The sequence below is a fragment of the Purpureocillium takamizusanense genome, chromosome 1 (genome assembly GCF_022605165.1).
Source record: "Purpureocillium takamizusanense chromosome 1, complete sequence".
NCBI lineage: Eukaryota > Fungi > Ascomycota > Sordariomycetes > Hypocreales > Ophiocordycipitaceae > Purpureocillium > Purpureocillium takamizusanense.
The window spans coordinates 1,678,343-1,705,142 of NC_063068.1; the positions used below are offsets into that span (position 1 = coordinate 1,678,343).

General features: G+C 59.3%; 8 protein-coding genes across 9 annotated transcripts; 4 read left to right on the top strand and 4 right to left on the bottom strand.

Moving 5' to 3' along the window:
* The first annotated feature begins 881 nt into the window (after positions 1–881).
* Positions 882–2,531, top strand: JDV02_000553 (uncharacterized protein). Its single transcript, XM_047981376.1, has 4 exons — positions 882–1,252; positions 1,324–1,343; positions 1,402–1,433; positions 1,490–2,531. Exons 1-4 carry the CDS (start codon positions 1,033–1,035, stop codon positions 2,367–2,369), a joined length of 1,152 nt encoding a protein of 383 aa, XP_047837336.1. The 5' UTR covers positions 882–1,032; the 3' UTR covers positions 2,370–2,531.
* A 311-nt stretch (positions 2,532–2,842) lies between these two features.
* Positions 2,843–3,457, bottom strand: JDV02_000554 (uncharacterized protein; the record flags this gene model as incomplete). Its single annotated transcript, XM_047981377.1, has 1 exon — positions 2,843–3,457. One exon carries the CDS (start codon positions 3,455–3,457, stop codon positions 2,843–2,845), a length of 615 nt encoding a protein of 204 aa, XP_047837337.1.
* Positions 3,458–5,549: 2,092 nt separating this feature from the next.
* JDV02_000555 (uncharacterized protein) lies at positions 5,550–5,960 on the bottom strand (the record flags this gene model as incomplete). The annotated part of the gene is made up of 2 exons (XM_047981378.1): positions 5,550–5,659; positions 5,720–5,960. The coding sequence occupies 2 exons, from the start codon at positions 5,958–5,960 to the stop codon at positions 5,550–5,552; spliced, it is 351 nt and encodes a 116-aa protein (XP_047837338.1).
* Positions 5,961–7,514: 1,554 nt separating this feature from the next.
* JDV02_000556 (uncharacterized protein) lies at positions 7,515–8,469 on the top strand (the record flags this gene model as incomplete). Its single annotated transcript, XM_047981379.1, has 2 exons — positions 7,515–7,792; positions 7,887–8,469. 2 exons carry the CDS (start codon positions 7,515–7,517, stop codon positions 8,467–8,469), a joined length of 861 nt encoding a protein of 286 aa, XP_047837339.1.
* A 1,684-nt stretch (positions 8,470–10,153) lies between these two features.
* JDV02_000557 (uncharacterized protein) lies at positions 10,154–11,477 on the top strand. The gene is made up of 4 exons (XM_047981380.1): positions 10,154–10,249; positions 10,322–10,543; positions 10,720–10,857; positions 11,037–11,477. The coding sequence occupies exons 2-4, from the start codon at positions 10,472–10,474 to the stop codon at positions 11,322–11,324; spliced, it is 498 nt and encodes a 165-aa protein (XP_047837340.1). The 5' UTR covers positions 10,154–10,249; positions 10,322–10,471; the 3' UTR covers positions 11,325–11,477.
* Positions 11,478–11,819: 342 nt separating this feature from the next.
* BGL4 (Beta-glucosidase) lies at positions 11,820–15,574 on the bottom strand. 2 transcript variants are annotated; one of them, XM_047981381.1, is made up of 4 exons: positions 15,242–15,574; positions 14,513–14,673; positions 14,056–14,444; positions 11,820–13,977 (listed from the first exon to the last, which is right to left on the bottom strand). In XM_047981381.1, the coding sequence occupies exons 1-4, from the start codon at positions 15,317–15,319 to the stop codon at positions 11,969–11,971; spliced, it is 2,637 nt and encodes an 878-aa protein (XP_047837341.1). In that variant the 5' UTR covers positions 15,320–15,574; the 3' UTR covers positions 11,820–11,968. The 2 variants fall into 2 exon arrangements, with proteins under 2 accessions (XP_047837341.1, XP_047837342.1); XM_047981382.1 differs by lacking the exon at positions 15,242–15,574 and having other exon boundaries at positions 14,513–14,892.
* A 3,088-nt stretch (positions 15,575–18,662) lies between these two features.
* Positions 18,663–21,138, bottom strand: ERG24_1 (Delta(14)-sterol reductase). Its single transcript, XM_047981383.1, has 3 exons — positions 20,901–21,138; positions 20,538–20,842; positions 18,663–20,490 (listed from the first exon to the last, which is right to left on the bottom strand). The coding sequence occupies exons 1-3, from the start codon at positions 20,960–20,962 to the stop codon at positions 19,400–19,402; spliced, it is 1,458 nt and encodes a 485-aa protein (XP_047837343.1). The 5' UTR covers positions 20,963–21,138; the 3' UTR covers positions 18,663–19,399.
* Positions 21,139–21,390: 252 nt separating this feature from the next.
* On the top strand, positions 21,391–23,136 carry MRL1 (Cation-independent mannose-6-phosphate receptor CI-MPR). Its single transcript, XM_047981384.1, has 3 exons — positions 21,391–22,032; positions 22,089–22,587; positions 22,642–23,136. Exons 1-3 carry the CDS (start codon positions 21,686–21,688, stop codon positions 22,792–22,794), a joined length of 999 nt encoding a protein of 332 aa, XP_047837344.1. The 5' UTR covers positions 21,391–21,685; the 3' UTR covers positions 22,795–23,136.
* The last annotated feature ends 3,664 nt before the right edge of the window (positions 23,137–26,800 follow it).

The following is a 26,800-nucleotide window of genomic DNA, read 5'->3' on the forward strand; positions in this document are numbered from 1 at the left end:
GACCTGCCCTGAGCTCTGGTCACCGTGTCCATCCAGTACACCCGCTGGGGCTGCCGTTGACGGGCATGAATTAGTGCACCCTGATCTCGCTAACAGGATGCCCGAGGACGCTGAACACAACTTGATTTCGAGGCACCAAGACACCAAGAAATGAACAGCTGCATACAATCTTTGTGCACCTGAGTGAGTACACGTGATTATTTCATGATGCGTCGGAATCGCAGATCATCACCATGAGTACAGCGCAGGGGCAGGCTGATTGATAGACGGCCCCGCTGAGATGCCGCAGCCTCGCCCACAAGCAACCTGGAAGTCATGTCCATCATGTTCAGCGCCATGTGTGCCTCCAGAGCCTCAATCTCCCTTCGAGTTTACCCCCTGCTGACCTAGCCGCCTGCATGCATCCAGTCAGCCGTGTTGTAACTTATGCGCTGTCTACTTTTAGGGGACCAACACAAAAGCCGTCGTCAAAGTCTACGGGGTCCCACCCCGGCACCCGACAATCCGGTCCAGATGCCCGGCTCCGTCCGTGTGCCTCTTGTTGGGTTAGGGGTAACTACTATTTTGACCATGTGGGCGTGCGTACACCGCTTGTGTATCCATCCTCCCCATCTCTCCAAAACGGTCTAGCCCCCTGGCTCAGTAATAAGGATGCTTTAGGTAACTACGATACGCCACATCGCTGTAAATACTATGGGGATGGCTCGTTTGGCTCTTGGGGGCTTAGCAGCCCGGACGCAGACCGAACATCAATATCGATTCGACGGCGGGTCCGAAACCGGGACGCGGCGGCTGCGGAAAGCTTGTGTGGCTTGCAAGATGAGAAACTACAGCATCATGATATAGATGCGACCCACCTCGCTACGTCAGCATCCCGAGGTCCCCCTCGCAAGTGCCGCGCGCACAGTGAGAGTGGTTGGTTACAAATCGAGCTTGATTTATAAAGAGGAAAGCGCGGAAGCTGTTATTTCGCTTGGGGGACAATGGCCGTGGAGAGGGGTCTGTCCGTATTTGACCTCATCTTTCCCTCCCATGAAAGAACTCCATCTCCCGTCCCCCCCTAACACGTTACACAACACTGCCGCAGAGCACATATACAGATACATACCTTATACAACCATGGCGCAAAACGTTCCCAAGTCCATCAAGCAGTGGACCGTCAGCTCTATGGACGGCAAGGACGGCTTCAATGCCCTCAAGCTGTCTGAGGAGCCGCTCCCTGAGCTGGGCGACAGCCAGGTTCTGGTGAAGCGTAAGTCAATCTGCCAGGGTCAATAAAGTCGTCGCAGGCGTCTCATCAGCGCTAACTCCATCGGCCGGCAGTTCACGCTGCGTCGCTCAACGTAAGTCGTCAGACGTCGCGCTGTACTATAATAAGCCACGCCCCCTAACCGCACACAGTACCGCGACTTGAGCATCCCCTTGGGCAAATAGTAAGCTCAGGGCCAGTCCGAAAACATTGAATGCGGAGCTGACGTCGGCATGCCAGTCCATTCGCAACCGTGCCGAATGTGGTCCCGGGCTCCGATGGCGCCGGCACCGTCGTCTCCGTCGGCAAGCAGGTCACCCGTTTCAAGCCCGGCGACAAGGTCGTGACCCTGTTCAACCAGGCGCACCTCGGCGGGCCCCTCGACGCCGCCGCCGCCGCCTCCGGACTTGGAGGAGCCATCCACGGCACGCTGCGGACCTTCGGCGCCTTCAGCGAGCAGGGCCTCGTGCATATGCCGTCCAACATCTCCTTCGAGGAGGCGTCCACGCTTCCCTGCGCGGCCCTCACGGCATGGAACGCCCTCTACGGGCACTCCGACAACCGAGTCACGGCTGGGCAGTGGGTGCTCACGCAGGGCACCGGCGGCGTGTCCATCTTTGCTCTGCAGTTCGCCAAGGCAGCCGGGGCGCGCGTCATCGCCACGACGGGCTCCGACAACAAGGTCGAGACGCTGCGCAAGCTTGGGGCGGACCACATCATCAACTACAAGACGAACCCCGAGTGGGGTGCCGAGGCCAAGAAGATCACGGGCGGTCACGGCGTCGACCACGTCGTCGAGGTTGCTGGCCCCAAGTCCATGGCCCAGAGCCTCAACGCCATCAAGATCGCGGGCGTCATTACCATCATCGGCTTCGTCGGTGGCTTCACCAAGGACCAGCCCAGCTTCAGCGACTGCCTAAGGCACCTGTGCACGGTGCGCGGCATCCTCGTCGGTGCGAGGACCCAGATGGAGGACATGTGCCGCGCCATCGAGGGGAACCCGGACAAGTTGCGCCCCGTGGTGGACAAGAAGACGTTTAAGCTGGAGAACCTGAAAGAGGCCTATGAGTACCAGTGGAGTGGGCAGCACTTTGGCAAGGTGGTTGTCGAGATTGCATAGAGCAGGCAGACTAAAAAGGCCGACGCCGTGCCGCCATCGCGGGATTGGCAGTTTATCCAACGTTACATGCAAGTATCTCATTCGTCCTCCTCTTTGTGCATCGTGGTTCCTGCGTGTCAACACCCCGGTGGCATACCTGCGATTTTGGTTCGCCAGGCTGTATGCATGGCGCTTTTGGCTGGGCGGTTGGACAATTATTACTCTCTGGGAAGGGGGGCCAGGCCCCAGGCACACTCAAGACTTGTCGTATACCGTATTGACTCTCGGCGAAACGAAACTCTCTCTATTGGTCAATTGCAAGATATTAAGCTGGTTCTGAACGTCAACTCCCTCCTTCAGTAACCACCCCGGCGCACCACAGGCCCTCATCCAATCTCTCCATTAGGCAAAAAGGCGCGTTTAGCCGCACAAGCCACTTGCGGCAAAGGAGCCACCCATGCACGGGAAGCAACATTGAAAATGCGGGACAAGGCTCAGAAGAGGAAGGCGGCAATACCGGCAAGCAGACCGCCCATGGCCGACAGCCCGTGGGTGGCAGCACCGGCAGTGATGACGGCCGTGGTCGAGGTCGTGGGCGGCGCAGCGGTGCCGTTGCCACCAGTCGGGACGGGGACAGACGTGATGGTGCCGCCAGGGAGGCTGGCCGAGGGGGTGACGGTGTCCGTCAGGGTGGGCTGGGGCTCATCGGTGGCAGTACCCGTCTCCGTCTCCGAGGCAGTGTCCGTGGGGACGGTGTCGTCGGTGTTAGTCAGGGTCTGGGTGACGCTGTCGGTGAGCGTGTTGGTGCGGCTCAGGGTGAGGGTGTTGGTGGTGACGGTGGCGTCGCCGTTGCAGGTCTTGCCGACGGGGCAGCAGCCGTAGACCTTGTTGTCGCCCAGCTGGCAGACGGACGTGGCGGGGCACCCGCCCTTCTGGTCCGGGCAGCAGGTGTAGGTGAGGGGGATGCAGGCGTTGCCGCACGGCTTCTCGCCCACGTCGCTGCAGGAGAGCTTTGTGTCCTGGCGGGCGAAGACGGCGCGCTCAAGGGGCGTGGCGGCCAGGGCGGGGACGACGGCCGCAACGAGACAGAGGGCGATGGTCGACTTCATCTTGTCTGATTTTGTTTCGTCGTCTTCTTCTGTTCTATTCCCTTTTAATTCGAACAAGTGTTGAGCGAGTGTGATGGGTAGAACGAATGGTGGTGGTGGTGTTTTTGTATAGTAGTACAAGCTTCAAGAACGACGAGCGTGTAAGTGAGGATAAACGGGGAGAAGAGGGGACGAGAAGGCCACGACAGCTCAGCTTCTCGCCTTCTTATATCCTCGTTCTCAATCTCAAGGAACAGGTTTTCTTTCCTTGGCCCTGTTCAGCCACTCTGCACGCCAACGGCCAAGGCACACTCAGCTCCATACATGTAAGTGCCGATGGTGCCGCCCTATCCATCTCCTTTTCTCTGGACTCCCTACACACACACGTACGCACACACACACACACACACACACGCAAACGCCAACTGCTTGTCTCCAACTTTCGCCAGTTGTTTAGTTCGACAACTCACCCACCATCATGCAATGGAATACGAGCCCTCCCATCGGGCGGCTAGGTGGCCGCGGGCTGTCAAGAATCACATACACACACTATATACTCAGGACGGCTACGAAGGTTCAAACCGGGGAACCAGCCCTGAGTGTGCCTGACGCCGTCTTGTCTGCCCAAGCAAATCCTCCCGCAAGACGAGAGACCGCCTAGAAAGTAAAAGTTCAGGGCGACACGCGGCCGCGAGACCCGGATTGGGTCGCGCTCGTGTGCGGCTGCCCGGGGCTGAGAGCGCCCTGACCCCAAATTGGTGGGCGACGGGCCGTTGTGGGCACGACGGGCCAAGCAGGCATGGCTTACCCGTGTCATCGTCGGGCCAATTGGGCAGCGCGGCTAGCGCCTCTCGTGGTGTTGCGCTGGACGTGGCTTCGTGAAAAAAAGCCACGCAAAGCCCGACGATTGAAGTCTTGCCGGAAAGGCGTGTTGTTAATTATGGGTGATATGTGGAGGCTGGGGGGGTTAGGCGGCTGCCAGGGCTGACGGCGACTGCCGGCACTTGCCGTTGTTCACCGAGGTGGAAATGTTTCGTGTGTATGTATGTATGTACTAGTTATATATGCGCCATGCGCATGGTTGCCGGGTTGGGGTGAGCCAAGGTGAGTGATTGCTTGTTTTGTCTCGACACGGCGGCTGAGAGTATTGGCTTGTTTTCTTCTGACGATGCGCCGCCATATACCGGTAAGGCAGGCAGGTCTCGCTTTCTCACGTCGTCTGTTTGAAAGTCAGGTCTAGAAGCCGAACTCTGTTGTCACCGCTAGGTAGACCATTGCAAATGCCGACTGTGCCAATGGGTGGGTGGTGGACAGCAGAGGTCTCGGCACAGAGCATATGAGCAACAAGGATGCCCAGAATTGCTCTTCATTTTTCAGGGGCAAAAGGCGTCGGTCCAAGCGCTGGTGGCTTCACGCATCTTGAAGGAGGCGAGCTTGGAGGGAGCCCTGGCCGATGAGCTGAAGGAGAGGAGCGGATTGCCACAACGCCACCTCCCTTTCTGCGCAGAAAGGGAGGGCCAAAAAGTGTGCTCGCGAGGGCCAGCAGGAGAGTGCAGGACAACGCCACAAACACCGGCACTGAGTGGCGTGCGGTAGACACACACAGTAACTCGAGCATCCTTGTTGACCTACGGGGCACCATCTCCGATAGCGATCGCCAGCAAGGTTTGAACTGATCACCAACACGAAGCAAGAACCAGACCAATGAGGAACATTGTCGTCCCTCGGGCTTCGCAAAGAGTCCCCCCAATAACTAGCCCTTCGATAGTAAGACACACGGACCATGTGACGGCCAGATGCTGCGCGCAATGCACGTGTGCTACGAGCCACCTTGTGTGACGCGGGAACGTCAGTCGTGGTGGTGCTCCGGTGTGGGAGCATGAATGCAGTTGTGTGTGAGAGCCAAATTAGTATATCGTATTAATGAAGGACTGATGCCTATCGATGTAACCAGACCACAAACTCCAATGCCTACCAGGCAACCGTGGTGCGTTCAGTGCTACCACATTACGTCGTGAGCCTCGTTGATTTCATGAGGGTACAAGGAATGATTCCGTCGCGATGATGTCTGCTCCGCGTGCGCCAAATACCCAACCCGAGCCATTGCGCCTAGTTATTCGCACGAGATGGTCCATGCCTTGAAACCGGAATCGGAGTTGGTGCACTTGCCCACCTCGAGCGGGTGCTTTTCAGTTGTGCACTTGTCGTCGGTGAATGCAAACACTTTCATGAGGGTCAGCCAGTAGGTCACACATATAGCAGGTCGCTGACGGGATGGCTTACAGGAGCAGCCCTTGAGGATGTCGACGTTGGTGATGGAGTGTACATCATCGCCGTTCAGGCCCTTGCACTCGCCGGGCTTGACGTCGCCCTCGATGACGGTCCAGATGCCGAGATTCTTCTCCTTGCAGCCGGTGGCCCCGAACACGCGGAAATCGGCCTGGTGTGCCAATCGGGGGGTGATGACGGCCGCAGAGGCGCCCGTGGCGATGACGGCAACGGCAAGGACGTTGAGGGAGAGCATATTGAAGGGGTATTCGGTTTTGACGGTATGGAGGCGGTAAGTGTTTGCTTGGCGAGTTTGTTGAAAGAAGTAGTAGCTGGTGATGATGGCTGTCGTTGATGATGGCCTTGACGGCGGCAAAGCCTTGCGTTTTATATCTTTCGGCGGTATGACAGAGAGCGGAGAGGCACAGCACGAGGCACGACGTGGCTCGAGATTCGGGCAGCAACGGACAAGAGGTTACCACTCTCACGAAGTTGTCGACGGAGAACTGGATACTGGACACGGACACGGGGCATGTGACGGACGGGTGGGGAAGATGGGTATGGAAACCACAGGGAGGCACGGACGGCGCTGATGTGAGCGGGCAAGTCCCAGGCAGGCGGTGATGGGGGTGGGATGGAGCCGACGCGCAGTCGACCCAGAGTCCGTGTCCGTGTTGCCGTGTGGTGCGACAAATACGATTTGGAAGGACGCACCGAGCGACCTTTCGTTGGACGCGCTTGCGACGCTGCGGGGGGTTCACAAGGATCCAGAGGATTGTCGTTGGCGGCTATAGTCGCGGGACGGATGTTGGGTTGCGATGACGATGACGTGCGTGAGAGAAAATGCGGAGTCCTTCGTATGCATGCAAGTGGGTTGTATCTGATTTCCCGTTTGGGGCGGCAGGCGAGACGCCGTCCGCGCCAGAAATCGGCGGCCACTCGTCGCAGCACCGCGTCTCGACTTGCACACGGTGAGACGGCCGCGAGTCCGGCGCCGCATGTACGACATGAGGCTGTGCAAAAGATGCGCGAGTACCATGGTGATAATACGTACTTTGCAGGCACGAATTACTAGGCGGTACTAAGGTGAGTCGCCGTGAAGCAGGGCGTAGGTGTTGGCAAGGCCATACGTACTCCATAGGTAGGTGAGACGGATGCCTGGAGATGCCCTCCACTGCCACCCCCGGCCCGACCAGCCAGGTGTGTTAATTTTGGCATCCGACGATTTTTAGTGGGAAACTTGGGCCCCTAGTAGTACGTGCTGGCGATTGCTGTCAAAGTAGCTCTGAGAAGCAACACTAAAAGGTTCAATTGACGTCATGGTATCTTACATGAGCTGGCCTATGCTCGATGAGCTCGGTCCATGTGAGTAAAATATAGTAATTGCATACATGAACGATGACTGACGGATAGTGCGTTAGTAGAGATGTGCTCGCGTCGGGTGCTTTGCCACCCCCGCAAAGCCAGCGCCGCAGCGGGCCCCAGGCGGTGGCATTGGTGTTGGAGGTCCAGCCCAGTGGAGTTGGAACCCCGATATAGAACCATCAGTGGACCGTCGCACCCATACGACCCACCCCAGCGCGTGAGGTGGCCGCCCCGTGTCGCGCCACTGACAACGCCCAGCACGCACACCGGACAAGGTTGTGGCGGGGAGCTTCCAATGCGGCGGCTCCATCCGACCTCACTTCTCTCACTCGCCCACCGGCCTTGGGAAGCTCAACCCGCTGGCCCTGGGAGCTCAATCCGTTGGCCCGCGTACACAAACACACACACACACGCCTCACCCATGACCGCCTCGTCGCCGGCCACGATGCTCTCCTACGTCATTGGCCTCGTCGCCATCGTCCTCTTCCTCGGCAGCCCCATAAGCCAATTCTTCTTCCCGCAGCACAACCATTCCGAGCGGCCCGAATGGACCCCGAGACCGGCCCTCGACGAGACGCTGCTCGCCCTCGAAGCTCCCAACGACACCCGACTCGACTGCCCGTCCGACGCGTACTCGACCCGCATACTAAGCAGGGAGCCGCTCGTGCTGTACGTCGAGGGGTTTTTGAGCGCCGACGAGCGGCAGCATCTACTCAACATTAGGTACGCCCGCCCACCCTCGCCAGCTCTCTCTCCTCTTACGAGCAAGCAACCACCGATGGGAGGGCGCAAGGCTAATTCGTGCGACTCGCGCCAGTGAGCCGCTGTTCGAGCCGTCCACCATCACGCACAGGGACAAAGACACGAACCGCGACGTCTCTATCCGCGACTCCGTCGTCGCCATGGTGCCACGCACGCCCCAGGTCCGGTGCATCGAGGCTCGCGCCCGCGCCCTCCAGGGGTGGCGCAAAGACGTCTACATCGAGCGGCTGCGCACGCAGCGTTACGGCCCCGGCGGCCACTACGCGCACCACTTCGACTGGGGCGCCAGCGTCCAGGGATGGGGCCGAGTGAGCAGCTTCATGGTGTGGGTCGACGCCTCGGACGGGCTTGAGGGCGGCGGTACCGAGTTCCCCCTGCTGCAGCCGCGTGGCGAGGCCGGCCCGCCCTGGTGCGGGCTCGTCGACTGCGGGAGCAACGGGACGCTGCCGCGCGCCGAGAGTGGTGAGGACCAGCGGCCGTACGGAACCGTGTTCAGGCCGCGCGCGGGCAACGCCGTGTACTGGGAGAACTTTCGCGCGGATGGCACAGGATATGACGAGACGTGGCACGCCGGGCTGCCCGTGACCAAGGGCGTCAAGGTCGGACTCAACATCTGGAGCTTTGGCAGGATTCTGTGACGCAATGTCACCGTCGAACCTGTCGAGACCGAGTCTCGAGTCTTGTGGTCGTTTCGGCCGCGCGCGGCGGCTCACCGGATGAGGCGCAAGTCGTGCATGCAGCACGGCCGTACCACCTTGCATGGCCATCACATGAGCTGGCGTGCATTTGCCACATGAAAAACTTCTTTTCTCCCCCACCGGCGTGCCCGATACTGTGGCCACAGCCTGGACACCGATGCGAGGTGCCTCGCGTTCGGCTGGCCGAGAGAAAAGGACTCCCAAGGCCAGCCGTGGTGCGACGTGAGCAATACGAAGAGCCTTGGACACAACAGCATAGCACGCACAATTCATGCCCGAGTGCAGATCCGTCACTAGGCGACGAAGCTGTCTCGAGGTCGCATGGCCGAAAAGGCGCCTCCCGGGTGTCGCAGTTGCGCGTGTGAGGCGATGCGAACGAGAAACAGCACAACGTGCCAAATTATCGGCCAGTGCATGCACGACGTGGTGTGTTCTACTGATTCCAAACAGTCGTGATGCTGATCTCGCCTACAAACAGGCCATGTCTCCTTGCTAGTGCGCGGGGGAGTAAGCGCCTTGGTGTGCAGGTCAGAGTCGCGTGCAGGAATATTGCATCCGGCCGGAAACCTACTAGAGGCGAACATGCGATATATCACGACTGCGATCGTCGGTGTGGGTGCATCTGACAGCGTCACCCAAGCACTCGAGCCCCTCCACAGCCACCACAAGAGCCCTCTCTATCTTCTTAAGCGGTCTGAAGCCACTGAGGCAAGCCCGAGGAGCAGGACACAGGGTGCGGGCCACGTAGGACGGAGTCGGCCAGAGCGACGGCCCGTGATTTGTAACGATGCAGCAGCTATCCCGCGTCACAGGAGGGGTGGTGCCAAGTCAGCTAGGCGCTTGTTCCGCCGTTTGCTCCAACATAGCCCCGCGTCGCGTATGGGTGTCGGTATTGTCGGATCCATTTTTTAGGGCCGCGCGGGATCCGGTCCGGCGCGGAACCCCCGTGTAAGCCGGCCGGCCGGGGCTTTGCACCACCGTCGACGTTCGGCAGGCTGGTGGTTGTTGGTGTCCGGCAGCAGCGCCGTGTCCGCCGCGCCTGATCTGAACCATCTCAACCCCCCGGAAGCATGCTATCCGTCCGTTCACTTGCAGGCCTCATAACACGATCGTGTCGTGCTCGAGACAGGCCTGAACCGCCATGGCTTTGTCAAGTTGCAATGCTCGTCACGATCTCCCAACAGCCTCCTAACGCTTGCCCCAACCCTCTCCTAGTCTGCCCGCTACGCCCGCCCGACCGTCCGGCGCGCCATGGGCACGGCACGGCACGGCACCCGCCGAGGGTACCGCGGAGCTGTGTCCCGCCCGCCACCGTGACAGCAGGCGGTCACCTTCACAATCACAATCGGGGAGAGCCAAGCCAGCCGTGCATTACCCCCCGGATCTTCGGCGCCGGGGTGGGTCCCCGACTCGGCACTTGCTAATGCCCCGATCCTCCGACCGGGTCAGCAACAGCCGCCGGCGCTCGGTTGCATGTGCCCCCCCCCCCCACACACGCCAGTCAAGCAATCAATCATGGCTGCTCCCCGCCGCCGCTGACTACCAAAGCGCATGTTTGCTCGTTCCTGGGGTCAAAAAAGCCAATCGACGCCGTGCCTCGGGAGACGGAAGGATTTGGGGGTGGGTTTGCGGACGCGGCGGCGACGGGCGGCACCCAACCAACCAACGGGCACCGTGGACCGCCAGCCAGGGGGTCTCTTTGTACGACATAGCTAGCTTAGTACGTATACTACCCACCACCACGAACGAATACGTATAAGGCCGGCGGCTGACTGCGTTTGTTGTCTTTCAGACTAATACCACCTGGCCTGGCTGCCTGTCTGTCTGCTCGCCTCCTTCTTCCTTGATAAAAAACAAAAACGCCATCTTTCATTCACGCCGCCCTAGATCAGCTGCCCTGTCTTTTACCTCAACCCAGTCACTCCGTCCGCCGCCAGCTACCATGGCCGCTTCCATCAACGCCCTCCTCACCATCGTCGGGCTCGACCCGGCAAAGAACTACTCGTACCTTACCGTTCGTCATTCGTCGTTCACCTCCCCCTTCCCTCCACATAACACCACTTCATGAACCGTACATGTCGCGCGGGGGGTCCTGGCTGGCGCAGGCACAGCGAGAGAGAGATAGAATGAGAGACAGAGAGGGAGCGGGAGAGAGAGAGAGAGGAAAACTGACGTGCGAATGCCCAACAGGTCCCCGTAGCGCTCTACGTGTGCCTCGTGCCGCACTACCTGGCCGTCGTCGACGCCGGCGCCGACACCGTCTACGACAACGCCGCGCCGCGCTCCTTCCATGACAATGTCCGCCGCGACACCTCGATAGACAAGCTCGTACGTCGTCATCATCATCATCATCACCATCCTCCTACACCGTAACCCCTCATTCTTCATCTCCACCCGTCTCTCTCTGTCTCTCTCCCTATCCTCTCTTCTCTCCACAGCGTTCCAGAGGAACAACCTTTTTGCTCCGCTAACCAGACGCGGGGGGGGGGCGCAACAACAAACAACAGCGCAAGGCCCGCATCCTCCGCCTCGAGGGCGCCTCCATCAACGGCTTCGAGACGCTCGGCTTCTTCGCCGCCGGCGTCCTCGCCGCCAACCACGCCGGGCTCGAGACCGAGGCGCTCAACGCCCTCAGCGTCGGCTACGTCCTCGCCCGCGTCGCCTTCGTCGCCGCCTACGCCGGCATCCGCAACCGCCGCCTCTCGTGGGCGCGCACCCTCGTGTGGAACCTCGCGTCCCTCGCCAGCGTCGCCCTGTGGGTCAAGGCCGGGCTCAAGGTTGCGGGCGGCAAGTGATCAGCAAGTAACGCGTGGTGGCCACGGACGGTGTGGGGTGAGGGAGCCCATATACTGAGTGAGGTACGAAGTTGGTAGTGGCGTGTAAATGTGCAATGTATGTATACTTGTTACCTTTAATTGAACGGCAAGGTGGGCTGCAAGTTTGATACACATCGCTCATTGCATGGTCTATGTGTGCATGGCCAACCGGAGACGTACCTTGGAGGTATATACAACATGCGACGATGTTAGACGCATGCTACGCCAATCAATACCCTTCGCAACGACGCATCCGTCACCTTCGTATCTAGCCAAGACCATGTGGCCCGCATGGATCAACTTGCAATGATAGATCAGACTCACATAATACTCTGTCAGGTATCGCGAGACAGGAATGACCCGCACAGACTCTTGGTTCAAAGTATTTTGGCCAGAGTTGACACCCAGCCGTGTTCTTGTTGCCCTCGATCGTACGTACGTAACCCCCACTCTCACCTACGAGCACCTCAAAGCTTTGACCGAGATAAGTGTGCTGTATTTCATACCTTCTAAAATAATTACGTGAAGCAAAGGGCTAATCTGCCATCGTCTCATAGGAACCAGTCCATCGTTTGTGCACAGCCACTCTCTCAGATCTACACGCCTGTGAGCGCTTCGTCGCACTAATCCAACCTCGCCTTCAGGGGCAGATTCCTCGAGCTGCTGCCGACAAACACTGTCTTGGGCTCCTTGGTGACGACCCAGTTCTGGCTATCCACGTCCCAGTTGCTCAGATCCCTGCGCGTCAGCTCGGCGCGGAACTGTACCGACTGGCCGGGCGCGATGCGCTCGATGCGCTCAAAGCCACGGAGCACCCGCACGGGCTCGCCCTTGCCACCCAAGCTCACGTACACCTGCGGCACCTCGTCCGACGTGCGGGACCCGGTGTTGGTGATGATGCAGTTGACTGTGTACAGCACGTCCCACAGCTGGCGGTTACCGCCGGGCGCGCCCGAGGCGCCCTGTCGGGGCTGCGGCGACCCGTCGATGGCACCGGGCGGGAGAAACTCCTTGGCCGTCTTGCCGTAGTACGGGTCACCCGAGGCCGCCTTGCCCGAGGTGGTCGTGTTGAGCCACGGGTAGATCCACTGGTAAATATAGCGGATGCCCTTGGGGAAGGCGTAGTCCTTAAGGTCGGTGCTGAAGTTGCCGAACTCGGGGGCCTTGATGGTCTTGCCCGTCGTGGGCTGGTAGGGGCGGACGTTGTGCTTCTGCACGCTGAGCTGCGAGTACTTGAACTCGCCCCAGGAGAGGCCGAAGCCGAACTCGTAGATGGGAGCGCCCTTGTCGCCCTTCTTGGGCGCCACCTTGTCGAAGTGGCGGTGGTCGATGAAGACGCCCTCGGTGAAATCGTCTTGCGGCGCGTCGTCGCCGTTGTTGGGCTTGTACATGACGTCGGTGCCGTAGCTCTCGCGCGTCGGGCCCCAGGTGAAGGGAGATCGGCCGGGGCTCGTCTTCCCGTAGAGGATGTCCGTGAGAGAGTTGCCCGACTCTTGTCCGGGCATGCCGGCCCAGACAATGGCGGTGATGTTGGGGTTGTTGTACCAGTCCGTGACCAGGACGGGGCCAGCCGTGTGCAAGACGACGATTGTGTAGGGGTTGACGGACGAGACGTTCTTGATGAGGTCGTCGCCGTTCTTCCACAGCGTCAGGTTCTTGCGGTCACCGGCGTTGCCATCCAGGTCGATGAAGCCCTCGCCGCCGCCGGCGTTGGCAAAGACAATGGCGGTGACGTTGGGCTGGGTAATGAGGGCCTTGGTCTCCGCCCAGGCGTAGTTGGTCAAGACGCTCTCGTACCGGGTACCATCCTTGATGGCTTGGGCCTGCAGCGCATTGTCGGGAGTGATGAGGTAGGGGAACTCGGAGGTGCCGGAGCCCCAAATCATGGCCATGGTGCCGTCATCGCAGCCGCGGTTGGGGCAGCCGTTGGGGCCCTTGGGGTTGGGGCCGGCGTCCTCGCCGACGACGGCGACAAACTTGGGCTTGGTGAGTGGCAGCACGCCCGAGTTCTTGAGGATGACGGTGCCCTTGGCGGCCGACTCGCGGATGTGGTTGGCGTGGTTGGCGCGGACGTCGACCTGCTGGTTGATGAGGCCCCAGTTCTCCTGGGCGGCCTGGTCCTCCCACCCGTAGCTGTCGCGGGTCCACGAGTTGAAGTTGGTGGGCACCTGGTTCTCGAGGGTCCTGCCGACCTTGAAGTAGGCAGCCATGATGCGCATCACCATGTCGTCGATGCGCCACTCGGGGACGGTACCGTTGATGACACCGAGGGTCAGGTTCCCACCCCAGTAGCTGTATCCCGTGTTGAAGGAGGTGTCGCCGGGCATGGTCATGTCGAGACCGGCGGCGGCGGTGGCGGCACCGGCGTGCTGGGCCTGCCAGTCGCTCATGACAAAGCCCTGGAAGCCCATCTCGCCCTTGAGGATGCCGTTGAGGAGCTTGGAGTTTTGGCAGCCGTACGAGTTGTTGATCTGGTTGTACGAGCACATGATGGAGCCCACACCAGCCTTGACGGCGTCGGCAAAGGGCCACGCGTACAGCTCGTGCATGGTCTTGTCGTCGATGTTGGACGAGAGGGACTCGGAAATGTTGAACCCGCGGTCATGGGACTCGCCGGCCTGGCGGAAGTGCTCTGAGGGGGCATCAGCATCATGTACGTACGCACGCACATCGTACTCGACTCATGTTGTGACGGAAGGGGGTGGCTCACCCTGCTCGTTGGCGATGTAGTGCTTGGCGCAGGCAACAACACCAGCCTCCTGGATGCCCACCGACGTACTGGCCAAAGCCTGGCCCTGCAGATACGGGTCGGCACCGAAGCCCTCGGCATTGCGGCCGCCTTCGGGGGCACGGCCAATGGGGCCGGCAACGGGACCGAGCAGCACATCGACGCCCTTGCCCTTGGCCTCCTCGCCCATGGCCTTGCCGCGGTCGCGCCACAGGTGCTTGCTCCAGGTGGCGCCCGACGTGACGGCCACCGGGAACGCACTGTTGTAATCTGAGAAGCGCAGGCCAAGCGGCCCATCCTGCATGCACAGAGCCTTGAGCCCCAGGCGGGGCACGGCACCGACGTTGCCGACACAAGGACCGCTCATCCATCTGGGCGCATCATGACCGTCAGCAAGATGGCATATAGGTGATGAGTATTCAGCACCGGAGGAACTCACCCTGTGCCGGTAGTAATATTGACCTTCTCCAGCAGTGTCAGCTGGGAGACAAAGGCCTTGGCCTTGGCGTAGGCGTCCTCCCACCCGTGGGCCTGGGGGTCCATCCATGGCGAAGGGTAATGAGGCGGCGAGTAGGCGAGCTTGGCTCTAGCATCGAGGGCCTGCAGGGGAATCTGAATGTTAGCCGCGGCAATTCCCAGACAAGACGCAATCGTGCCCGCAAATGCGGCGACGATCAATTGCATGGCGGAGACGTGGTGTCGTCATGGCGAGCGAGTACGTAGCAGCGCGGAGGAGGTAGTAGCAGCTCGTGTCCGTCACGAGGTGTGTGGAAGAGCTGATGAATACGGCGGAGGCGCCGCGACGATCCTTCCTCCACCGATGACTGGCATGGAGAAGGCTCCCAGGTACCAGGCCGAGGACTGCCGCCACCAATGAGACAGTCGCGGCCCGAGATGCCGCCACCAAAGAAACCAAGGAGCAGTGGAGCCCACTGTATTTTGGCGGGCGCACGGTCCGGTTTTGCTGCCCGGGGGAGATTGACCGATGCAACGGCGGGTGGGCAATAACACGCAAGGCGCGCTCGCCCATTGCTTTTTCTGGCCGGCAGCCACACTTGTGATTGCGATTTCCCGAGTTTTTTTGCTCGCGATCGCAAGTTTTCGCAACCATGGTAGGGGAGAAGAAGAAGGGAGGCAGGCAAAGCTTGACGTCAGACAAAAAACGCACCTTGTGGTCCTCGCCAATGGTCGAGGCATCGGCCACGGCAGCCAGCAGCGCCGCCGCAACAAGAGACAACGGCTTCATGTTGTCGGGTTTTTGTCTCTAACGCCGCTTCGAGCGTGTCGCGCCGGTATTGGTCCTGTCCTGGCGCCTAGTCCCGAGAGCGAGGGCCGTGACGAGACGAGACGAGACGAGACGACGTCGGGCGTGTCGTGTCGTGTCGTGTCGTTGTCCAACTCTGTCGCCGTTTGGGCGGGCGGAGATACTAGAGATGGAGAGGCCTCAAGGATAAAAGAAAAACAAGAATCCAAGCTGAGACGGCAGGACCTCTAAACAAAGACGACAAAGAAGGGGGGGGAGGACGAGAGGGAAGGAAGGGGAGGAGGAATGCGCTTGATATAATCTCCAGGGTCTCAGCGATGCTGGGCCGAAATTACGAGCATGACGGACCGAGTGTGCAGCAGTGACTTACACACCACCGCTCGCACTACACCCGACCCGAGCTCACCGCAGCACGGCGCAGCACAAGAGAGAGGGAGAGAGAGCACAACCTACAGTTAGTAACCTGACGTCGTCAACCCAAGGTACCGTGCGTGACGGGGACCCGACCCGACCTGACCTGACCTGGCACGGCAGCAAATGCAATGGCGGAAAGCACAGCTACCACGGACGGCCACGCTTGCATCCTGCACTGCAAGGCGAGAGACGCCGTTGGTGGGATTCACTTTCGCTCTCTGCCCCCCGTTCAAGCCGTCTCTTCACTGCCCTGGCATCCCCATTCGATCTCTCCCTCTTGTTCATCGTCCCTTGCGGGGGTCTGGCTTCCCCCGATCGGAGCAGCTCCCTCCCTGCCTCCCTGCTGATGGCGGCGCCTCGTCTTCTGCGCTTGGGGTAGATTAGTGCCGAGCACAAGGCCGGCGCCGGGCCCGCTAGGTACCTACGAAGTACGTGTATTACACTCCGTACCTTAGTAGGCTGGCGGCTCGACCGACAGGGGCGGCAGACGCAGGCGCCTCTTTTTCTTCCGGCTCTTCAGAGCCTGGTCGCACGAACCTGCAGGCCGTAGCTTGCAGCTAAAGTTTAGCTTCCACATTCCAGGCTCTGTACTCTTCGCGCAACTGGTAACCACCGTGTGCTAAGGTGGCTCATGAAGTTTAGTACTTTGGTCCTGTATTGTGTACCTACTAACCCACGGCACCTCACTGACTCTCGGTCAGCGGACAGCGGACTGCTGGAGCGGACAACGCCCGGGTACAGCGCACACATCAGGTGGGCAGGGGTTCGTTGAGGCCCCACGATTCCACTGCCCAGAGCCCGCCAAGGTGTCCACCCGTTCCCCGCACGTTCAACCTACTTTCCACCCCTACCAGCCCACCATCAAGCGAAAGGCAAGGAAAAAGACAGATGAACCACGGCGCCGCCAAGGACCCGAAGCCACCCAGGGGCAGGGGGGGAAAGGCTTGGATGCCTGGGCAGCTCACTGCCAACATGCTTTCGGCGCGCTCCAACAACGTTTCCCCTCCGCCCCGGGAACAGGCCAGGCCAGGCCAGGCCCCGCGCAACGCACGCGGGAAGTCTATCCCGGCGGCAGTCCGGGGGTGGCGTCGCTCATGGATGGAAGGCGACGTCCCATTCACTCAATTATCCCGATCCTCAGAACAGGTTCATCCCTGCTTCGGAGCAGCCAGGGCTCTGCTACAGACGGCCCGCCCAATCGACAACCAGCCACAGCCACGATGGAAACAAAAAAGAGGCGCCCACTCTCGACGTCAACAAAAACATCACCAATAATGGGGAAAGGAGGGGGGGCGGCGCAGACGATGGCGATCGTCACGCTGACACCCGGTTGACCCACGGGCGGGCGGGAAAATCACAGGAGAAATGCGTCCAAGGTCTTGTTAGCACTGCACGTTGGAAAAACTGCCTGCAAAACCAAGAGCCCCATTTAATGGAGCGTCACATCGGCCGCGCCGGTTGGCTTGACCCACGGGTCTTGGGGGGCCCAGAAGAAGAACGTTCGGTTGCCCGCCTCGTCCTCTGCGGGGAACGCATCCAAAGTGCGTGCGTGCATGGCGGGAACGAATGCATGCCTTGCTTGCTCTGGGCCTGCCGGGCATGGGCCATGCTTGGCTCGACGGAAAAGGGCCGATGACCATACAGTATGATGTACTTTTTCCCGCCGGCCAGCTCGTCGTCCATGACCGTTGTCAACATCTGTGCTGGCTGGGCCCGACCGACCACGCGGGTCGAAGGCCGTCGACCGGTCCAGCCAGCGATATGTCGACAGACAACCTTGCCGGGGGAGGGGAGACGGGCAAGCCATGAAGACGACAAGTCGTGCAGTCTACGTACGTACATACTTCATACTCTTCCGGCTAGTAGAACAGCCACCCTCTGCATGATGCCATGCCTTGCCCACTGTCATATATCATGCAGTAACGGGCTGCGCAGCGGCGGAGCGAGGGGGAGGATGCCGACTCTGTGCATCCAGCCCAACATGAAATACTACGTGGGACCAATATGCAAATTGATTCATAGACATGCTATTGCCTATTCTGCAGCGCGTATCGAGCATGTATGTACGACGAGGGCTTGGCTTGGCTTGGCTGTTTGTGCGCACCACATCGACGCTCACCATCACAACGCTTGATACCTAACTACCTTAGTACTCACTCGTACGTACGACGTACAAAGTACGTTAGAATACAGGGCAAGCCCCCCCCCCCCCCCCGGATCAACAAGTTTCTGATAGAGTTTTTGTGTTTTTTTCTGAATAGGCTATTCCCACGTGAGACGAACGACTCCAAGCCCGTCAGCAGAAGCGTGCGTGGTCGGTCCTGCTTCTCCAATTTTCATCAACCCCTGCCGCCGCCGCCTGTTGCATGCCTGGCTGGCCAGTTGGCTGGCACTTGTACGAACGAACGAGCTGCCGGTGGCTGCGTTGGTCCGTCAATGTATGTGCTTCCTCGCTGCTGCTACATGTGTGCGGCCCGTTCGTCAATGTCAGTGCGCGTTACGAGGATCGATATATGCTCACTCAGTCCTGTTCTTTGTTGCGTCCTACACTATACGTATATTGTACGGTACAATACGAGTAGTTACTAGTTGAAGTCGTGGCGGGAGAGTACAAAGTATACGGTGCCATTTGCCGTGTGAGTCGCTCCTGCGGTTCCATAGCCATCTCTCTCGTCTCCTCTTTCGAGTTTACGCCTCGGCTGACTTACACGTACGTCCGCTCAAACTCCCCCGACAGAAACCTGGAACACCAAATCGCCAGATCCCCCCCGCCATCCTCCATCCACATCCAGCCATTCATCCTGCTTCCCCCGCACGTCCCACCCACACCTCCACCCCCCGAACCCCGGCCGCCGCCTTCCCCCTCCATCTCTCCCACTATGCCACTCGCTCGATCAAGTAAGCCTCCGCAAAGCCTCCGCAAAGCCCCCCACGTCACCCCCAGAATCAGCAGCCGGGGGAGGCGCTCTTGTGACCCCCTTCATCAACCGGGTTCTCTGCCCCTATTTAGCGTGCCCTCTTTTCGGGCCGTTTATCGACATCGTCGGGGAGTGTCGCTCAGTCCTTGTCTGTCCCGCTGCCGATGAATGACATGCGTCTTCTTCATGCATGCCTGGAAAATCACCTCGTCACGCCAAGTATCTACTGCGTCGCATGGCATCGCCGCCCCCTGTGGCTCACTCGGCTGTCCCCGCGCTTCCTCCGTCCGGGGTCTCGTCCCGTCGAGCCGACTCTTCGGCCTGGTACTCGGCATAATTTCTCCTCTGGCCACCCGTCTCCGTTATGCGCCGTCTGCCTCCATCACGTTCCCGTCCGGCTTCTACGCCGGTGTGTGAGAACCCGTCGACGGCCAGCCATCAAAACGAGCATGACGTGATGGAATGCCTGCTGGCAGGGCTGAGTGAAAAACACAAGTAACGGCCCAACTGCGGCCATTATACCTACTAATCGCTCTACTCCGCATCGCGCGAACAGCATGTCGCCTACGTATTACACGGGTTTGATACACAATACCCAATGCCCCTCACAACCGCCAGGTCCAGAACCAAGAACCTCATCAACCTGGCCAGCACCGGCTCCACGAGGTCAGCACCGCACCAGGCGCCGGCTCGTGGCGACTGCCGCCGTCTCCGGCTCGGCCGTACTCGACTAATAGATGCCTGGCACGATGCGCCACCGCACTTCCTTCTTGTACTTCTCCCAGTCAGCGCCGTACTTGCGGTGGCACTTTTCGTCGTCGCGCCGGTCGCGGTGGATGAGCAGCACGGCAAAGTAGACAATGTAAAAGTACGTGAAGAGCATGCCCCAGCCCTTGGCCGAGCCCGGCGTCACCTCGCGGCCGTCCCGCATCACGTACGCGCCCTCGGCCCCGGTGCCTGCCGTGAGGATCTGGTATCCCGCGAGACCCGTGGGCAGGCTGTACGGCCATGACTGGATCCAGTCGCCCAAGTAGTTGATGTGACGCGCGACACCCCACCACCCCGTAGTCAGCAGCTTGCTTCCTGTCTTAGTCTGGATGTACTTGAGATGCGCCACCGCCGGATCGTTGGGGTTCGTCCGGAACGTGTTCTTCTGGCTGTTGGCTGAGCGGAAGATGTAGAAGCCGAGGCCGATCAGCGACAACGTCGCCACCAAGCCCAGCGGCCCAAGCGAGCGTGGATGGACAGAGAGATACCGCGTCTGCATCGAGTAGACAAATGGCACCCAGACCAGGTCACCAAAGGCCAGCATCATGCCGAATCCATCCGTGGTAATGTCCATGGTCGTCAGAATAGCAGGCTCGTTCCACCAGGAGTCGAAGATATATAGGGCCTGCACCACGGTGATGCACACGATGCTGTCCGTGACGGACCCGAAATTGCGGTACTGACGCGCACACCACGCGCAATTGAGGATGATCCAGCCCATCATGCCTGGACGTAGCTCGCACCACTCCTTGATGTCTACTTCGCCAATCAAGGGGATGGTGACGCGGGGGTTGAGCTCGCGCCCAATGAACCAGTCGTACAAGAGGTTGCCCGAGTGCCCACCGGCCGCAAGCTCCCGATTTTGCTTGTTCCCGGCTTTGACACTGAAGCTGCGAACGTACACAAATGTGGAAATGGCATAGGAAATGCCGATGTTGGCCGTCAATATTTGAACATAATGTTGGTCGATAAAAGTCCACACGGGGAATTCGGCCCCTTTGGCGAAAGTGCCAGCGGCTAGAGCAGCTAGAGTAAATGTGTTCGAGTACAGAGCTGCGCAACGGTTAGCCATGTCGCGACAAAGTGCGAGGCATACGCACTGTTGAAACGATATTTGAGACGGCCTCCCGACGCGAGGACTGTGCCGTCCACCTCGGCTGCGGGCAGCACGCGATACAGAATCAGGTTGGCAAGGTAGTACGCCAGGACAGCAGCGGTGGCCTCCCAACTGGCGAGGCCAAAGATGCCCTCCTTCGGCCACCCAACCTCGACTTTGAGACGGTCGAGCGATAGCGTCTTGGGACTCAGGAGGGACGGCGCGGGGCAGCCTGAAAGGTCATTGCACGCAAAGGTGAAGACGTAGACGAGAATGGGCAGACCGAACGAGATGCCAAAGGCGCCCGGACTATGAATGATGGTTAGCAATCGCGTTCGTTGCAGCTTGATGGACGCGCTGTGCTCACGGGCCGAAGAATTCGTAGCCGTGCTGCGCAGGGGCGGCGGCCGCAGCCTTTGACTTGGCCATGTTTGTTGACAACGGCGGGCTGCGCGTTATAATCGTCTGCTGCGCTCAACGGGGAACCTGTATCCAGCCAGCAACGTTATATGCGAGAATGTGGCTCGTCCTCGGTCGGCGGGACTGTTTGCGCCGTCGAGTCCAAACGGGGGGGTGAATGAGGCTTCGTACGACACGGAGAGCTCAGGATCCGGACGGTCTCATCGTCATGGACCTGTCCAAAAGCGGCCAAGTGCTCCCGTTGGCAGGCTAGGCAGAGTCCGACGGCGCGGACAAACATATTCGCCGGCTCTTGAAGGGGTGGTCCCTGGATCTGTCCGCGCCAAGCCGGCCCTGCCCCTGGTGGGAATGCCAAGGCCGCGTCCCGTGACCTCAATCTTCAACAGCCAGATGGCCGGAACCACTGGGGCTGACAACGGCTTGGTGCAGCGTCGTCACAGGCCACGACAGCACAGCTCGGCAGTCTCACCCTGAGGGAGCTCCTGCATCATCACCACCACCATTCTCGCGACAACATACCCACCGTCTTCTTGGCAGGACAAGACTTGACCACGGTACAATATCCGCGCACCACGGTCCGAGCTTTGCATTTCACGGAAACGACCAAGTCGGAGAGCTGGCCCCCATTCACCACCTCCGGCGCCTCGGCGCATCCTGCTAGCTCTCACGCCAGAGACGCTCGCCTCTGAGCCTGCCCCTACCGCATCCATCAGTTGCGCGACCGACGACACGATGCGATACTACAAGCTCATACCTTTCATAGCCGCTGCGGCCGGCGCCGCGGAGGAGCCGTCAACAACCACACACGCTCCGGCTTGCACCGCCACGTCATCGTCCGGCAGCGGCGCATTCTTCGACCTGCGGCCAGATATGGCGGTACACCCGGACAAGGGCAAACCACACAAGGGCGCCGTCACCAAGGACTACCACGCCAAGGGCTACGACTATGGAAAGAACTTTACGCTCAACATCTGCGGCCCCGTCGTGGACCCGGTAACAGATGTGATCGGCCTCAAGAAGGAACAGTGGGCCAACGTGAGCGCCTATTATATGTCTCACGGCAACGTCTACTCGATAGGGTCAGTGCTATAATACTTGTTAGTGCATGTCATGATATGCTGACTATGTATCTCAGCTCCTCATCGATGGAGCTCACAAGCCGGGGGAGCAAGCTCTTCTTGCAGTACACCGGGGGCTCACCTTGCAGCGCAAAATCCAAAAAGGCCGGCCGGGCCGCGGCCAAAAGCAGAGGCGGGAGTTCCAAAACCCAACCTCACGAAATCGAAACGGTGGACAAGAGTGACGAAAAGGCGCCAGTGCAGCAAAAGTCGGCCACCATCTCCTTTCACTGCGATCTGAACCCAGGCAACGCGCAGGCAGCGATCTCCTTTGTGAATACCCCCGACGATTGCGCGTACTTTTTCGAAGCTCGGTCGGTTCACGCTTGTGGCCATGCCGAACCACATAAGCCAGGCAGCGTTGGCCCCGGCAGTGTTTTCGGCATCATCCTCCTCGTCGCGGTGCTTGTGTATGCATTGGGGGGCGTTTTCTACAATCGCACAGTCACACATGCCCGCGGGTGGCGCCAACTCCCCAACTACAGCCTCTGGGCGGGCATTTGGAACTTTATCACCGTGAGTCCATAGCACGAGCAACTCTTGACGGCCGCAGAATGCTGACGTGTGTAGGACATGTTTATTATTTTGTGTTCCTCGTGCACGCGGTGTCTGCCTGGCCGAAGAGGTTACAGCGCCTTGAACTCAAACGCGCACAGCCGCAACAGGAACTCCGACGCCGAGAACAGGCTTATTGACCAACTCGACGAGGAATGGGACGACTAGCGTGGAGATGACCCTTTTTTCTTTCGTGTACTTACCAGGCGAATATTGTTTTATGTAGGTAGCATATCCATGGCGTTGCGGGACGGGAAAGGCGAAGCTGCTGCTTCAAACGAAGAACGATTTAACTTTGCATCTGATGTTGATGTAGACAGACACTTGTCACTATGTCACGGGCCGGCCGGGCCGTTTACCCTTTACGACTGCGCTGGACTACGGATCCTCAAGGGGGCTTGTGGTCCCGGATTCGATGATTTGCATTTGAATGTTGTTTGCCAACAGTGACAACGGCCCGTACCCATGTCATCCCGCTTCGCGCTTTCTTCTCGGGCTGCAACAAGGGGCACATTGATTGTGTCGGATCATCGACAAGCATCGTCTTTTCATTGTCTTGGCCTGCGCCCTCTAAGTCTGGTTCATGATCTGTGCGACTCATGCAGACCTTTTGCTTCAGAGACACAGTAAATTGCACGTTAGGTAAATGTCTTCTAGAAGGATGCTACCCAACCAATACCCCGTGGCACATCCGAACCCCATGAACAGCCATTTCAAACTGGCATGAGGGTTGCATCCAGGGCAGCCCGATCAGGCAGGCTGCCGTGACCGAACCAGCAAGGGTAATTCGCCCACTTGCAGGCCCAACGCTGGGACAACAGGGGAAGAAGACGACGATGTGGATGGCGTCAGCGTCATAGCATTTGGCGTTTGCTCTCAGCAGGGATCCAACTACGTAGCAGAGTCTCCCCGTCCAGCCCCTTTTTTTCCCTTCCAAATCGCAAAGTTCTGGAGAACCATGACAGCCAGCGACTCACCGGATCGGCACCCCAACGGGACGTCAAACAGGCAGGCATTCCGGGGGTGCGCCGCCGGCGGCGGCCCACGCGGTATGCGAGACCGTCTCGATGCGGAAACGTTGTTTGCTCTCGTTTATCGGAGGTTCATGCACGGCGGGTCGCGGGAGGGCGTGCCGCGCGCCGGGCCGTTGGGAGAGAGCCAGACGATCGGAAATAGCAGAGGAGACAACAACTTTTGACCATGTGGATGCATAATCGTCGCTGCTGGTGTACTCCGTGACGAGAGCTATTCATGTACGTATGTAGTCCCCCCATCCGCTCTTCACGCGGGAGTGGGGGGAGGGGAGGGGAGGGGAGGGGAGTCGAGTCGAGCGCTGACAGCTAACGGTATGCATGTATGTGCCCGCCGTTGTGCAAGATACGCATTGCAGACCAGACGTAACACGAAACGGCCGGCCGGGCCCTGCAAGATCACTCCGTCGGGCGTCTTTTTGGGCCGTTGGGCCGCCACGCCCGTTCTGCAAACAAGGGCCGTCGCCGCCGCCGCCACAGGACTCGGTCAAGAGAGTCATATGATGGGCAGTAAGTTAGTACCCTACTAGGTATGTAGTACTGTATCTGAGAGCGTGCGCGTGGGTGCGGCCCGGCGGCGGCGGCGGCGGCTGTGGCAGAGAGAGACAAAAAGGGGGCGACGGCGCTGTCTCAGATGCGGGCTGTTGTCGAACAACGGCGGAGTCTGCAGCGCCCGCCTCGTGGCACCAGGAAGGGGCAACATCGCACACGACACTAAGACGTATGTATGTATGTATGTATTGCATTTTGCCTCTCAACTTTGCTTTGCCATTACGTTGCGCTTGCCGGGGCGACATGTGCTGGGCTGGGCTGCAGAGGCCGGCGCCTACGCAAGCCCCCCCTCCCTCGTAGTTGGTACCTGACGTCTTCTTCAGGGACGCAACATGAAATCAAAGGCGCACTTAGTTGGTCGGGATGCATCGGGACATGCGGCGCTCGATCATGGGGACAAGGTGTCTGTTGATGAAATTAGTGCACGTGCATGTGTGGATGGGTCCCTTTCCTTTCGAATATTTCAAATAGAAACTACCTAGATGCCCGTGTCACGCGGCTCGGCGATAGGAAGGAAAGAGGGACATTGATGGGCCGCCGCCGCCATCAGCATGCGGTCGGTCGGTCCAGTCCTGGTGAGGAGGCCTCATTCTTCATCTCTTGCGGCGAGGCTAAACATGAAGGGGCCAAAGCTGCAAGAATGAGTAATGAATATCCCTACTGGCAGCACAGGTCTGCGCAGGGCCGTGCGCGTCGGCCGAAAAGCTGCACTCAAAATGGGGAGCTTTGCGCGCAAGCCAGCACGCTTCGTCCGATATATATGCATATATATAAGGAAAGACCTGCTCAGCTGGCGAACAAGCACTATGCCGGTTTCAGATGATCGACGCTTGCCTGCCGAGAGCAGGTCAACAAGTCACATACATACGGGAATATCCATCTTGCATCGGGGGGCCATGGTAGATTCTAGTTCCTGCAGGCAGGATCGGTATATGCGCGCGATATGTGACGGGATGGGGTGCGGTAGTAGAAGGGGGCGTGCGGCGTTTCAGGGTCCAAACTCAAAAATCCTAGGCCCGTCGGCGCTTCCAATTTGTCCGAGGAATGTTATTGCGCCTCCGTGCTCCATATCATCATGTCATGTCATGTTGTTGTTGCAGCGCAGAGACACAATAACAAATCTCGAATGGCGTGCCCGTCTTGGGAAAAACGGCTGGGCTGCCTGTGGGGCCCGTAAACCATAGTCATCGTCAACGATCCGAACGGGGGACAGGGAAGGGCTTGGATCAGGCGTCATGGCGCCGGGAGCTAACGCAAATCATCGACGTCGCGTCGAATCGGTCATGCCATGTCCTGAATCCTTGAAAATTGGGGAGGGTTGCAACATGGCTGAATCGGGGAGGGGGTCAAGCGTCTTGGATGCCAGATCTTTCAATGAGAGGGCGAGTGAGAGGAGAGCAGGGGAGGAAGGAGGCAAGGAAGGTTCTACGTTGGTCTCCACATCCCGGACCCTCTTGTTCTCTCAACCCATCGGTTGAATTTCTTTCCTTCTTCGCGCGGCAGCCTAACCCAACCCAGTCCAGTCTCCCCCTCGTCCCGCTCCTCCTCCTCCACCACCACCACCACCACCACCACCTTCTCCTCTTCCTCTTCCTACGCTTCCTCCTCCCTCTTACATTGGTGCTGCTCCACGCACGTGCGGTCCGGCCGCCCCTTGGCTGGCTTGGCTTGGCTTTCACACCGGACCGAGAGAAGCCAGCCAGCCAGCCAGCCCCCGTCCATGTCCCCCCCTGCACGGCGACCCTTCAGGACGGTAACTACGAACGGCATGCAGGCCCTGGAGATTGCCATGTTACTCCATTGGAACCTTGCAACCGCGGATCTGGGATCCCGGTTGCGCGGTGCCGGATCTCGAGCCCGGCACTCATGGGCTGGTGCTGCTGCGGCACCCGGCTCTCGCGTTGCCGGCGGCTAGGGTTGCCGGCTGGGGGGAGGGGGACTGGCGACATCATCTTGGACCACACCAGACCCCCAGGCCAGCCTCAAGCCTCTTTGGGACCTCTGGCGGGGAGGAGGCGTATCTGAGACTTGTTTTCGTTGGCTGTGGACATGCGTATTTGAAAGCGAAGGGGGGGTTTCGAAGGAGCATGCACGTACGTCGTGGCCTCCGTGCTGTGCAACCAGGACCATATTCGTACATACATAGACTACGGAGAGGGATGTTGTTGCTCGAGTCATCAAATCCTCACTCCTGTTTTTCTTTTTTGATATTCCTGTTCCCAAGACGACAACATAGACTCTGCCTTTGTGCACGCAAACAAGCCTCAACTTGTTGCTTTGAATAGCATAGCAAGCCCTGGCGTTTTTTTATTCTCTCTCTCTCTCTCTCTATCTCTATCTCTATCTCACTCTCATCGGACTGCGGGCACGGCATTGGACGAATGCCTTTTTTGACACCTGATCGACCGGATATTCGTCGAGTTTCATGTTGAAAGACCTCGAACCCCAGCGGATAGGATCCAACGCTTTTTTTTTTTACTAGACGGCTTTTGAATATTCAATCCTCAGCATACATACTGGACCCGTTTTCGATTTAAATCAAATACCTTCAAGCCTTGAACAGCCGCACCGGGATCGACCCAGGTCCACTC

Excerpts from the sequence above, each read along its gene's own strand:
- JDV02_000557 (XM_047981380.1), top strand. The coding sequence starts at position 10,472 with ATGGCCGCTTCCATCAACGCCCTCCTCACCATCGTCGGGCTCGACCCG. Across the intron at positions 10,544-10,719 it reads AGAACTACTCGTACCTTACC|GTCCCCGTAGCGCTCTACGT; the intron begins GTTCGTCATTCG and ends AATGCCCAACAG. Across the intron at positions 10,858-11,036 it reads ACACCTCGATAGACAAGCTC|CGCAAGGCCCGCATCCTCCG; the intron begins GTACGTCGTCAT and ends AACAAACAACAG.
- ERG24_1 (XM_047981383.1), bottom strand. The coding sequence starts at position 20,962 with ATGGCCAAGTCAAAGGCTGCGGCCGCCGCCCCTGCGCAGCACGGCTAC. Across the intron at positions 20,843-20,900 it reads GGCTACGAATTCTTCGGCCC|TCCGGGCGCCTTTGGCATCT; the intron begins GTGAGCACAGCG and ends CATCATTCATAG. Across the intron at positions 20,491-20,537 it reads TCTCAAATATCGTTTCAACA|CTCTGTACTCGAACACATTT; the intron begins GTGCGTATGCCT and ends ACCGTTGCGCAG.
- MRL1 (XM_047981384.1), top strand. The coding sequence starts at position 21,686 with ATGCGATACTACAAGCTCATACCTTTCATAGCCGCTGCGGCCGGCGCC. Across the intron at positions 22,033-22,088 it reads GGCAACGTCTACTCGATAGG|CTCCTCATCGATGGAGCTCA; the intron begins GTCAGTGCTATA and ends TATGTATCTCAG. Across the intron at positions 22,588-22,641 it reads GCATTTGGAACTTTATCACC|GACATGTTTATTATTTTGTG; the intron begins GTGAGTCCATAG and ends TGACGTGTGTAG.
- JDV02_000553 (XM_047981376.1), top strand. The coding sequence starts at position 1,033 with ATGAAAGAACTCCATCTCCCGTCCCCCCCTAACACGTTACACAACACT. Across the intron at positions 1,253-1,323 it reads CAGCCAGGTTCTGGTGAAGC|TTCACGCTGCGTCGCTCAAC; the intron begins GTAAGTCAATCT and ends ATCGGCCGGCAG. Across the intron at positions 1,434-1,489 it reads AGCATCCCCTTGGGCAAATA|TCCATTCGCAACCGTGCCGA; the intron begins GTAAGCTCAGGG and ends TCGGCATGCCAG.
- BGL4 (XM_047981382.1), bottom strand. The coding sequence starts at position 14,757 with ATGCAATTGATCGTCGCCGCATTTGCGGGCACGATTGCGTCTTGTCTG. Across the intron at positions 14,445-14,512 it reads AATATTACTACCGGCACAGG|ATGGATGAGCGGTCCTTGTG; the intron begins GTGAGTTCCTCC and ends TGATGCGCCCAG. Across the intron at positions 13,978-14,055 it reads CTACATCGCCAACGAGCAGG|AGCACTTCCGCCAGGCCGGC; the intron begins GTGAGCCACCCC and ends ATGCCCCCTCAG.